Source organism: Triticum urartu, chromosome 5A (genome assembly GCF_056163025.1).
Source record: "Triticum urartu cultivar PI428250 chromosome 5A, HENAU_Tu73, whole genome shotgun sequence".
Lineage (NCBI taxonomy): Eukaryota > Viridiplantae > Streptophyta > Magnoliopsida > Poales > Poaceae > Triticum > Triticum urartu.
The window spans coordinates 622415828-622428847 of NC_141877.1; the positions used below are offsets into that span (position 1 = coordinate 622415828).

The 13020-nt window shown below is 45.2% G+C and overlaps 1 protein-coding gene and 1 pseudogene across 2 annotated transcripts; both read left to right on the plus strand.

Annotated features, from left to right (window-relative positions):
* Window positions 1-1134: 1134 nt before the first annotated feature.
* On the plus strand, window positions 1135-1704 carry LOC147973458 (uncharacterized). Its single transcript, XM_087524690.1, has one exon. It carries the CDS (start codon window positions 1135-1137, stop codon window positions 1702-1704), a length of 570 nt encoding a protein of 189 aa, XP_087380816.1.
* A 3372-nt stretch (window positions 1705-5076) lies between these two features.
* On the plus strand, window positions 5077-9005 carry LOC125528193 (uncharacterized; annotated as a pseudogene). The gene is made up of 7 exons (XR_015603599.1): window positions 5077-5232; window positions 6170-6532; window positions 6984-7331; window positions 7505-7801; window positions 7883-7909; window positions 8304-8600; window positions 8697-9005. The product of XR_015603599.1 is annotated as an uncharacterized LOC125528193 (transcript).
* The last annotated feature ends 4015 nt before the right edge of the window (window positions 9006-13020 follow it).

Genomic DNA, 13020 nt, shown 5'->3' on the forward strand with positions numbered 1-13020 from the left:
GGGTTTACCAAAGCTGATGAGGTAGTCTTCGATCATATGCCTATTTGGTTACAGATTCATAAGCTGCCGGATCCCTATTGCAAGCAGGAGATTGTGGGCAATCTGTTGAAAGGCGCGGGCAAAATCCTGGAGATGAGATTGAACGGCAACACCCGCGGCGACTACATAAGGGTTAGGGTGGAGCATGACATAAAACTCCCCCTAACCAAGTTTGTGAGCATAGTTTGATCTCAAGCAAGACAAGTTTTTCTGATTCGCTATGAGAAGTTGGCCAGATTCTGCAAGTTCTGTGGCCTCATTGGACATGAACACAAGGAGTGCGTCTCTGGGGTTCGTGATCAGCAGAAGCTCAAGTTCGGTGACTGGCTATACGCCGATGGCCCTAGCCGTTCTCGTCCCGAACCAAACCCTAGCAGGGCGAATGCCCCGCGGCAGACGGGAGATAATGGAAGCTCCAAAGCTCCGTTGGATCCTGGGATACATGGGACTGATCCGGATTTACTGGATACGGGAACCAGCCCGCCTAAGTTACGTCGTGAACATATGGAGCTGGAACATGAGGCAAGAAAAAGACTCAACATGGATATTGTTGGGGATGAGGGCATGCACACATCCAACCAGCCCAAAACCCTACTTGCCATCACGGATGGTAAGGGAAAAGATGGAGAGGAGGCTGCGTCGCCTTCGAGCAGTACGTCTAGCAGCAAACACGCCAGACTGTCACAGGAGCTTATTACAAATGAGATATCGGCGGCCTCCCGCGAGGAGGACCGCCGGACGCAATGAATATACTGTTCTGGAACTGCCGGGGGGGGGGGGGACCGCCGGACAGTTCGTGAGGTTTTAGCCCTCTCAAAAGCCAACTTCCCCAAACTAGTCTTCCTCTGTGAGACTAGACAGGATTATGTTAAAGTGGAAAAGCTATGTTGGAGACCCGGGTTGAAAGGCTTTCATGGTGTGAGTAGCGATGGAAGAAGTGGTGGTTTGGCTCTATTCTGGGATGAGCCATTGACAGTGACGGTGCTAGATTCTTGCAGCCGTTTTATTGACGTCAAGGTAGTAGATGGCGGTTCGGGCACTTCTTGGCGAGGAACTTTTATTTATGGGGAGCCACGTGTTGAGAATCGTCATCGGATGTGGGAGCAACTATGTGGGCTTAGGGCCAGCTCACGGGAGCCATGGGTGGTGTGCGGAGATTTTAACGAGGCACTTTGGCAACATGAGTACCTCTCTGGTACGCCGCGGTCTGAAGCTCAAATGGTGGCGTTTAGAGATTGCTTGGAAAGATGCGAGTTGGAAGACCTGGGCTTTTCAGATTATCCTTTCACCTACAACAATGGTCAGCGGGCGGATCGGAATGTTCAGGTCCGACTGGACCGTGCTTGCGCTGATGAATCATGGCGGGACTCTTTCCCCGCCGCGAAGGTGACCCATCTGGCCACTCCCTGTTCGGATCACTGCCCCATCTTGATCCAGATGGAGGGTCAGCAAGATGAGAGACGTCGGGTACCCACTCTACGCTATGAGATAATGTGGGAACGGGACCATACTTTACCTGACATGCTAGCCAGGGCGTGGAACAGACACAAACAACCTGGCAGCTTGGGTTTGGTAGCAAAATCCCTGAAGGAGGTGCTTAAGGATTTAAAAGAGTGGAGTAAAATTAAGTTTGGTAACGTGTTGAAGGAGATCGAGAAGCTGTGATCACAACTTGACGAGTTACAGATGACGGGTTCTGACTATGCTGTCATTCGTGCAAAGATGAACGAATTGGATGAGCTGTTATACCGTGAGGAGATGCTTTGGCTCCAACGGTCTCGTATTGATTGGTTAAAGGAAGGGGAACGGAACACCAAGTTTCTGCACAGAAGAGCTGTCTGGCGAGCTCGTAGAAACCTCATACGCCGGTTGCAGAAGCAAGATGGTTCTTGGTGTCACGTTCCGTCAGATATGGAGAGAATGACATCCTCCTACTTCAAGGAGATCTTTACTAAGGACCCAACCCTTTCACCGGATGGGGTTCTTGATTGTATACAGCCTAAAGTTTCAGTGGAGATGAATGAATCACTATGTAGACCTTACACCGAGGAGGAAATCTCGGATGCTTTGTTCCAGATCGGGCCCCTCAAAGCCCCGGGCTGCGATGGCCTCCCGGCCAGGTTTTACCAGCGCAACTGGGGTTTAGTCAAAACGGAGATTATTGCTGCAGTTCAACAGTTCTTCTTATCTGGTGTGATGCCTGATGGTGTGAACGACACAGCTATAGTGCTTATTCCTAAAGTTCCCCACCCGCAGGAACTGAAAGATTTTCGCCCTATTAGCCTGTGTAATGTGCTTTATAAGGTGGTCTCCAAGTGTTTGGTGAACAGAGTCCGGCCTCTTCTGACAGAACTTATATCTGAAAACCAGAGTGCTTTCATCCTAGGACGTTTGATCTCTGATAATTCGATGATTGCCTTCGAATGCATCAATCATATACAATCTGTACGGCACTCGGGCCCCGGGCTGTGTGCGTACAAACTAGACCTGTCGAAGGCCTACGATCGTGTGGACTGGGATTTCTTGGAGCGGGCTTTGGCAAAATGGGGTTTCTCTCCTGTGTGGATCTCCCGTGTCATGGCGTGTGTTTCATCTATGAAGTATGCGGTGAAGTTTAATGGAAAGCTGTTGGATTCTTTTTCTCCCTCAAGAGGACTCCGTCAAGGTGACCCGTTATCTCCCTTCCTCTTCTTGTTTGTTGCTGATGCTCTATCCTCCTTGATTCATAAGGCGACGCAACAAGATGGCCTTGAAGGGATAAGAATATGCAGGGGGGCACCGGAAATTTCCCACCTTCTGTTTGCAGATGATTCCCTACTGTTCTTCCAGGCAACAGAACAGTAGGCACTGTTAGTGAAAGGTTTGTTGAACACGTTTGCGACGGCGACTGGTCAGCTGATAAACCCGTCCAAATGTTCCATCCTCTTCTCAAACCAGTGCCAACAAGTTGTTGCTACGCAAGTTAAAAATATTCTGGAAGTTACCCAGGAAGCTTTTGAGCCCAAATATTTGGGGTTGCCGATACCTGAAGGCAGGATGCACAAGGGAAAGTTTGTGTCATTACAGGAACGGCTAAGGAAAGTTCTTGTCGACTGGAGTGAGCAATACATGTCTTCTGGCAACAAAGAAGTTCTGATCAAGGCGGTAGCTCAGGCCATTCCGACCTATCTTATGAGTATTTTCAAAATCCCCTACTCAGTGTGTGATGACCTGACTCGTATGATTCGCCAATACTGGTGGGGGTGGAGAACGACAAAAGGAAAATGGCTTGGATGAGCTGGGACAGACTACGGTTACTGAAATCCATGGGTGGCATGGGTTTCCGGGACATGAGGGCTTTTAACCAGGCTTTGCTCGCCAAACAGGCCCGGAGGCTTATCGACAATCCGGATAGCTTATGTGCGCATCTGCTGAAAGCTAAATATTACCCCTCTGGTCAGCTAGTTGATACAGTCTTCCCGAACTCCGGTTCGGAGGTGTGGAAAGGAGTTTTGCATGGCCTTGCGCTTATCAAGAAGGGGGTCTTATGGCATGTTGGTAATGGTACAATGATCCGGACATGGCATGATCCGTGGATCCCGCGCCCTCACTCATTCTGTCCGATCACTCCTAAACGGAACTGTCGTTTCAACTGGGTTTCTAATTTCCTTGATGACAATGGTGCTTGGAGGTATGATCGGCTGAGGGAGTTTTTTCTGGGATATGGATATTGAGCACATTCTAAAAATCCGACCCTCGCCGCGCCAACGTGATGATTTTCTGTCTTGGCACCCGGAAAAGAGTGGACAATTCATTGTAAGAAGTGCCTACAAGCTGGCCACTTACGAACACAACGATACCTTTGCAAATGGTGCATCTAGCACCAACCCGGAGGGGAACCGATCAAGCTGGAACTATATATGGAAGTCCAAGGTTCCTCAGAAGATGAAGATTACGGCTTGGAGGTGTGCAACGGGTACACTAGCTACACAGCTATGTAAATTCTATAGACACCTGTCTACGACGTCCACCTGCCCGCTGTGTGGTGTTAAGGTGGAGGACTCTTTCCATGCATTAGTAACCTGCACCCATGCAAGAATTTTATGGATAAATATGCGACGAAGATGGCCACTCCCTGGAGACGAGGCTATCATCTCTGATGGGAAAGAATGGCTGGTTTCCTTGCTGGCCAGGTGCTCGGAAGATGTCCGTGATTTGCTCATCCTGCTTGTTTGGAGGATTTGGCAGTTGCAGAATGATATGACCCATCGGAAGGCAGCCCCTCCGGTGTCGTCTACCGTCGAGTACCTGGATAGCTACTACAAATCGATCAAGTTAGCTGGCCGCTACTCTACTAAAGATATCCTAAAGGGGAAGATGATTACTGTGGATATGGACAGGCCGAGGTACATGATGGAGCGTCTTGCAGCTCCATGGCCAGCCCCAGCGCAGGGCACCGTGGCGCTCTCGGTTGATGGGTCGTTTCTCCAAGAGGATGGCTCTGCTGCAGCAGGGATGGTGCTTAGGAACGAGAAAGGGGAGATTCTGATGGCCGCGTATCGATATATCTTTCATTGCAACGATCCACTCGAAGCTGAGCTACATGCGATCATGCAGGGTATGGCCTTGGCCATGCAGCACTCCGATCTCTCAGTGGTTGTGCAAACGGACTCCTCGGAAGCCCTGTCTAGCTTGACTAACGGTGCGTTGGTTCACTCGCGATACGGTCATATAGTTCTGGAAATCAAAGATCTGCTTGGTAGTAGGGAGTTTTTTCCACAAAAGATTAGTAGACTTCAAAATAGAGTTGCCGATTGTCTGGTGAAATATAGCCGGTCCGAACGAGCTACGGCTGTGTGGCTTGGTTCGGTTCCACCATGTATCGAGGACATTTGGCTCCTCGACTGTAACTCTATTCATATGTAATAAAACTCCCTTTACCCCCGTAAAAAAAAACTTTTGATGTTGGTGATAATGGCCTGGCTAAAATGAGGGATGAATAGAATAGCAGATTTATAGTAACGGCGACCGTCGTTCCCTGTTCGCGGCAACGTGCAAGTCGCCAGCCAGACGAAAGGCGAAACGGCAGAGCAGAGCAGAGCCCCCTGCTTTTCCGCTTCCGCGACTGCGCGCATGGAGGGCGGCGGCGGCGATGGAAGGAAGCTGGCCACCTCCTCCTCCCGGCGGCAGAAGCCCCGGGCCTCGCGCGAGTTCGTACGTGCCTCCTTTCCCCAGCCCTTTTTTCGTCTTCTTTTTTTCCGGCGAACGCAAACAAACGGGGGTTTGTTTCTGTTCGTCTTTCCGGCCCGCCGTTCCCATGGAGCTAGGGTTTGGGGTTCTCGCGCATCTCGCCGCCGGCCACGGGTTGCCGAGGGCGATGTGGTGCCGGGTTTTCGGAATGCGCGGCGCCGTGGCATTCGTTTGGCGCGGCGGTTAGAGCTCAGCTTCAGCACCGGGTCCGTTGTGGGTTTTGGTTTGGTACGAAATTACTGTAGGAATCTTTTCCTCTGCGACCGCGGAAGTATTAGTATCGAATTGCAGCGTTCCTTCCTCAGCATTGGTGCCCCTGATGGGGCCTCGAATTAGGGTCTGGATTGGTGGCTGAGGAACTCTACCACCGGACCTGCTAGCAGAATGTCAGAGTTGCAGAGGTTTCCTTGCTGCGCTGAAAATGCTATTTTAGTTATTTATAGAGGTTTTGTTATGTCTGTCAGTTGAAGTATCAGACACTTTCTGCTTTTGAACAAACAACATGAATACAGTCACCCATTTGCAGTGTGGGGTGGCCATGGAAATTTTGTTTTTGTGTGTGTTTCATTTGCTGGACCTGAATAAAAGAACGCGGCACCGTGTGCCATTGCTTTGCTTACACTTTGTATTGCTCTTTTCTACATAATCTCTGTAGAATTGTATGTTTGCTCGCCCATTTCAATTGGGAAATTGTAGACTTTCAGTCTTGTATCGGCCATTAAAAGGTTATGAGCATTGACATGATGAAATTCAATTTGACACTTGACAGTCATGCCTGCTTTTTTCTGAAGTTAAGTACATTTATGTATCTTATATTGGTTGCACATTTTGCTGGTCTTCTAGAGATATCACTGTTATCCTGTTTCATTCTAACAGACATAAATATCAACTATATTTATAGGGTCCTGAAAGGTCCTTGGAATCTCAAAAGGAAGGGCCCTGTTCATCTTCTCCCTCAGTTAGCAGTACAGAATCGATGCTGCAGATGGTTATACCAGGTCTACCGAAGTCTCTTGATTCACCAGTTCAATCACCAAAGTCCAAGAGCGCTTCAAGTGGCTCTGGAGCTGCGGGGTCTGATTTAGGAGCTGCTCCATTTGATATATGCATGGGTAACAGCGAAGGCACTGTCATTCTCAAACACGGCCTCCTTGAGATCAATAGAGAGAAACGCCGTGCAAAGGAGCTTTCAAACATTGCTCCAGTGCAGCATTTGAGACCTGGGATGGTTCTATTGAAAAACTTCTTAAAGCCGGATGATCAGGTATGTCTATATTTATGCATTTTGCTCTGTTTATTATCGCATGTTAAGTCGTTCAGTTTTATCCTAGCTCGAATGATTAATATGTGCCTCGCAAAAGAAAACTATTTTTTTCAAATTAGTATTCAATTTGTTTTGCTTGTATGCCTTCAGAATTTTGCTTGCTCATTACTGAAGTATTATGCGTCCCATGTCTTGTCTGCACACTTTGCTGCAACCTGCATAACACTTGCCACAATTTTGCTTGCTCGTTACTGAAGTGTTATGCGTCCAATGTCTTTCTGCACACATTACTGCAACCTGCACAACACTTCTTGGAATTCTGATAGCAAAAACATATGTTTCCTTTACTGATTTTATCGTTGTGCTTCTCTTTACCTTGTGTTCAAGTATGCCTGAGTCATATTCAATGCAGAAAGCATATATCAAAGTGGTCTTTCGTTCTGCATCTCAGGTTAAAATTATCAAGCATTGTTGAGATCTTGGTGTTGGCCCAGGAGGATTTTATCAACCTGGGTACAGAGAAGGTGCTAAGTTAAGTCTACGGATGATGTGCTTAGGGAAGAACTGGGATCCAGATTCAGGCTTATATGGGGATATACGACGTTTTGATGCTGCTCAACCACCAAAGATACCAGAAGAATTGACTAAGTACGTGAAAGATGCCATTGCAGCTTCCCATGAATTCTTAAAACAAAGAGGCAAGGGAGCTACCAATCCTGCTGTAGAACTTCCTGTGATGTCACCGGACATCTGCATTGTTAACTTCTACACCACTAGCGGGAAGTTAGGTTTTCATCAGGTATAAAAGAAAAGCTTTCTCTAACAATATGTTTCCATACATTAGCATCATTACGGTTCATTTTTCTGCTACCAATCTATTGGATGAACTGGGCGCTCATAGATTAATTCAATAAACATTTGTTTGTAGTATGCTGTACTAGCTGGACCTAATTGATTTGTGTCACTTGACAGGACAATAATGAACAGGAATCTAGCCTTGCCAAGGGACTGCCTGTTGTTTCCTTTTCATTGGGCGACACTGCAGAATTCTTGTATGGCGATGTCAGAGATGATGATACTAAGGCTTCAAAGATTAAACTTGAATCTGGTGATGTTCTGTTATTTGGTGGTCAATCAAGGCACATATTCCATGGGGTCTCCAGCATTGCACCGGAAAGTGCAGCGCTCTGGGTGACCGACAGGGCAAATCTTCGATCCGGGCGTCTGAACCTCACATTCAGGCAATACAATTACAAAGGGTCAGTCAACATCACACCTGCTCCATTCGATGCAAATCTTCGACCCGGATGTCTGAACCTCAGACCCAGGCAATACAAAGAGTCACTCAACGTCACACCTGCTCCATTTGATACATGCGTTTGCGACAACGATGCTGCTCCATTACAACATCTGAGACCTGGGATGGTTCTGTTGAAGAAGTTCTTAAATGCCAATGATCAGGCATGTTTAACATTTATACATTTTGCTCTTTTTTTCTTTCTCTCAGGTTAACTTCTTCAGTTGGTATGAAAAGTTATTTCTATCATGTTTATGTTCTTTCATGTGAAAATGTGCGTGCTCTTGACTGAAGTTTTATACTTCTAATCTCTCTGATCTGCACACTTCGCTGCAATTTGCGTAGCACCAGTTTCAAAATTCCTATATGCCATAAATATACATTTCGTTGGTTGATTGCATTATTGTGCTTCTCTTTTGTATGTGTTCAAATACGCCGAATTCATCTCTGATGCTTATTTATTGCATGTATCAGGTTGAAATTTTCCAACTTTGTCGTAGTCTTGGTGTTAACACAAGACAGTTTATGCGCTTAGGGAAGAAATGGAATCAATATTCAAACTCTTATGGAGATATGCGTCCTCTTGATGGGGCTCAACCAGATATCCCTAAAATATTCAAGAAGCTCGTGGAAGATGCCATTGAAGCCTCCCATGAATTCCTGGAGCAAAGAGGGGGTACTTCCAATCCTTTGGTAGAGCTTCCTCCAATGTCACCAGATATGTGCACTGTTAGGTTTGACACAATTATCTCGGCAATTGTTCCTCGTCAGGTACAAAGGAACCGCTTCGTCCAGTAGCGTGTTTTTCGCCTTGCCACTAGTCTTTGATGTCCATCGACTGTACTTTATAGTCTTGTCTTTTGACAGGAAACGGATGTAACAGAAGCCAGCCTTGTTAGGGAATTGCCTGTTGTTTCGTTTTGGTTGGGCGACAGTGCAGAATTCTTGTACCCTGGCATAAGAGATGATGTGGCTTCAAAGATTGATCTTGAATCTGGGGATGTTCTAATTTTTGGTGGCCAATCAAGGAGAATATCCCACGCGATTTCCAGCATCAAACCGAGAACTGCACCGGAGTGGCTTGCCGACAAGACGAATCTTCAAGCTGGGCTTCTGAATCTCACATTCAGGCAATATTAGCATGTTTGGAAATCGAGAGGCAATACTGATTGGTAGCATATTCAGTGCCTCCGTTTAGGCTAAATGTAAGTAGAAGTAGGGCACTCTCTCATGGTAAATTTAAGTACCCTGTTAGCAGAAGTCAGCAAGAACATCCAATCTAGCTGTTGTAAAACCTGGGTTCATAGGTGTAATACTTTTGCTTCTTTCATGCACAATGTTAATTAAAGCTTCGCATATGCAAATTTCTGGAAGTTGGGATCATTTGTAGACAGGGATCGATTCGCTTTCCGCAGCTTCTGCTAAGATTTTTATTTTTTGGTGACAGGTCACTCGCAGCACATCTCGTTTGGATAGAAAGTAAGTGTAGGAATTTCGGAGGGCATACTTTTTTTACGCCTGGCTCTCACAAGGACCAACAAGTATAGGGTCGGTTAGTGTTTATGCATATGGACCTTTTAATACTGATTTTTTTACTAGTGATGTATGCACACACCACTATATATACTCAGTGATCTAAACTGTCTTATATTAGTTTACGGAGGGAGTAGGTTACTAGCGGCGTGTGCCCCTTTTGGCACCATTTGTAAGGACCAACAAGTATACGGTCTGTTAGTGTTTATGCATATGGATCTACAATTTTATAGTGTGATTTTTGCAAAACGTGCCAAAATGTATCTAATAAATGTAATATTCCTTTTAATACTGATTTTTTTACTAGTGATGTATGCACACACCACTAATATATACTCAGTGACCTAAACGGTCTTATATTACTTTACGGAGGGAGTAGGTTACTAGCGGCGTGTGCCCCTTCTGGCACACCATTTATAAGTTCATATTAGTATATTTTTCTAAATGCAGAAACATATTATTGGCAGCATTCAGGAATAGTGACACACCACTAGTATTGAAGGAACCAGTGGTATGTTTGCAGAGAGCATGCCACCGGTAACTACGAGTGGCGAGGTAGTAGTGGCGTGCGCCGAGCACACCACCAATGGGCACACCCTGCACGCCACTAATAACTAGATTTGTGAAGACAACTCAACAATCGCAAGACACAAGAGATCTCACTATGAAGCGGGCCAAGAAGCTGCAGGAAATGATGTTCAGAGAGTTGTTGTGGTGTTTCAAGTTGGTCAAACAGATCCAGAGATTCCTCTCAACACATCACATGATCGAGAACTGAGAAGCTCATAACTAACTCCAAGCTGATCTTGTTGAGCATCTGTGGAAAATTCATAGTTGATTCTTGTGCTTCGTATCATGTTTTATTTGAATTATTGCCTCATGTGGACTCTATGTTGTTTTTGAATTAAAATTTAAAAACAATGAATTTGAATTATTGATGAAATGTGTGCATTAGAAATATCAAGATTTGAATTAATATATATGTGCAAATGTAGTTGGATGGTACGCAAAATGATGAAAGATTTAGAAAAGGAAAAGTGTAGTGAGCTAAAGTTCAGGGGAAGGACTAGGTGCAGAAAATGCAAGTCCTTCCAATTTAGGTTGTTAAGTTTTATTGAAAGGTAGGGGCGGAGCTTCGGCAGGGCTATTTTTCTTTCTTCTGGAAACTCATGAGCAAATTGTTAATAAATTAGCGGGTCTTCGGTTAAGCTTAATCCTAACTAGCATCATCACAATATTACAGCAAATCGCATATGATAGACCAACAACAACTAGCATGTAAGCATATGGATCAAAGGCACGTCTCAACATAGAATACGAGGGCACCAGAAACTCCGATGGAACAACTATGAAGACAAACAGACGTCGAGCATGTATTCGAACTTGAGTGAGTAGTCACGCCGAGACGCTCTCCAAAATCCTTATTACCCCTCACTCGGTGCAGGTTCTCTTGAGTGATGGACCAACGTTACTCATCTAAAATGTCGCATTAATTCTCCCTATCGTTTATCCTAGCAACTGACTAGGGTAAGTTATTTCCAAACTCCAGTTTGGGTGTGAGCATAGCTACATAAGTGACAACATAGTTACGGGGATAATATTGCCTTCGTTTTTGCTCCTTGTTAAATCGGCAAACCTTACTTAATGTGGAATTCATACAAAGTCATATGCACTTGCAGGACATCTGATGTCCGATGAGTCGTCCGACAAGGAGGTTTATGCACATGAAACGACGACTATGCAATCTGTCCTTGTAGATGTCGAGCATGCCTCGAGCATGCGGAAGGGCATGTTCTCAATTTCAACAGATTGATCAAGGGTTATCGAGTGTTGAATCCAAACAGGGCACAAGGACATTTGATGTTGATGGATGACCACTTTGACCCTGATGCCCTATTCGCGGACAATTTTTTCCAGTGCTTTCGGATGCGGAAAAATGTGTTCGCTCACGCTCTACAATGGTGTCTGGACCTATGATGACTACTTCATAGTGAAGAAGGATGTCGTGGGAAGAATTGGATTCTTTGATTACCAAAAGTGCATAGTTGCATTTGCGGTTGGCGGATGCTTGTAAATGACACGGCCGGATATTTGTGGGATGAGTACCTCCGGATGTCTGAGAGCGCATGTGCGGACGCCATGGTCAGATTTGCTACTGCGGTGGTCGAGGTGTTTGGACCTTAGTACTTGAGAGAACCAATTGACATAGACACCGAAAGGCTCATAGCACTCTCGAAAGCAAGATGATGTCTATGTATGCTAGAATATCTTGATTACATGCACTAGCGAAGGAAGAATGGTCCATATGCTCTACAAGGGCATATATCAGGGCCATATTAAGAAGTTCACCATCATTCTTAAAGTAGTTGCATTACAGGACCTCTTGATTTGGCACATTTTCTTTGACAAGCCAATGTCTCATGATGACATCAATGTGCTGCAGCGGTCTTTATTATTTTCTAAGTTGACCGAGCGACAAGCTCCTCCGTGCAACTATACTGTTAATGGTCATGACTACAACATGGGAGCAATCTAGTTGAAAGTATCTATCCGTCATGGACGGCTTTCGTCAAGATCATCTCTGGGTCAGTTGGTCAGAAAAGAGCTCACTTCGCCCAAAGACAAAAATGAGCTAGTACAAAGGATGAGGAGATGACATTTGGAGTGCACCAAGCTTGTTTTATATTTGTTCGAAGACCTGCAAAAATATGAGATCTGGATACCTTATAGGACATGTTTTGTGATCATGCACAAGATGACCGTGAAGAATGAGGGTGAATATGCTGCCGGAGGCCTGGAATTTGAGAACATGGGTGATCCTATCCAACTTTATAAATCAAAATCTGGCCACGTTTGACGAGTCTGCCCAATTGAATCAACAATTTTGGCATCAAACAACTCATGAGCGGTTTAAGAAAGATCTGATTAAGTATCTGTGGACGCTTAAGGGGACAAGTAAACATATGTGCGAGCTGATTTCAAGTTTAAACTATTCTATTGCAAAACTTAGGTTGTTTGTAACATTTACATTTGAACTAGTGTTGCATTTGAATATTTTCACTTATCGAAGATTTGATAAAGCTATTATTTTGAGTGTTGTGTACTTTAAAAAACAACGGCAAACTCTAGGGGGACAAGGTTGGATGACCGGCTCCCGTATCATTATTCATGAATGAGTCCGGAAGAATAGCATATGTGTTTTCATGGTCGATATTGGAGGTGCCCTAACATACCCCCTCTAGTGAAAATAAATAAATAAGTCCCTCTTCAATTCCGAGGCTATTTTGATCTTGAAATTGACTAATACTTTCTCCGCTCGGAAAGAAACTGTACTGGACATTTCAGTACAAACTAGTACATAGTACAAACGAGTGAACAAAATAAGCTAAAACGTGTCTATATGCAACCGATTTAAAGTAAAAGTCAGAGCATCTTACATTCATGTATTTTTGTAGCTGAAATTCACACCTTTTTTTTTTCAAATTCTCTTGAACTGGTGAAGACTCCAAGGTCTTTTTTTTCAGAGAAATCTGGTGAAGACTCCAAGGTGAGTGGAATCCGGGCCGTCCAGTCGGTTCCGCTCCGCCCACGAACCCGCCCGCTGACCTGACTGGGTCATAAATAACGGCGACCGTCCCCTGTTCGCCTCCTCCCGAGA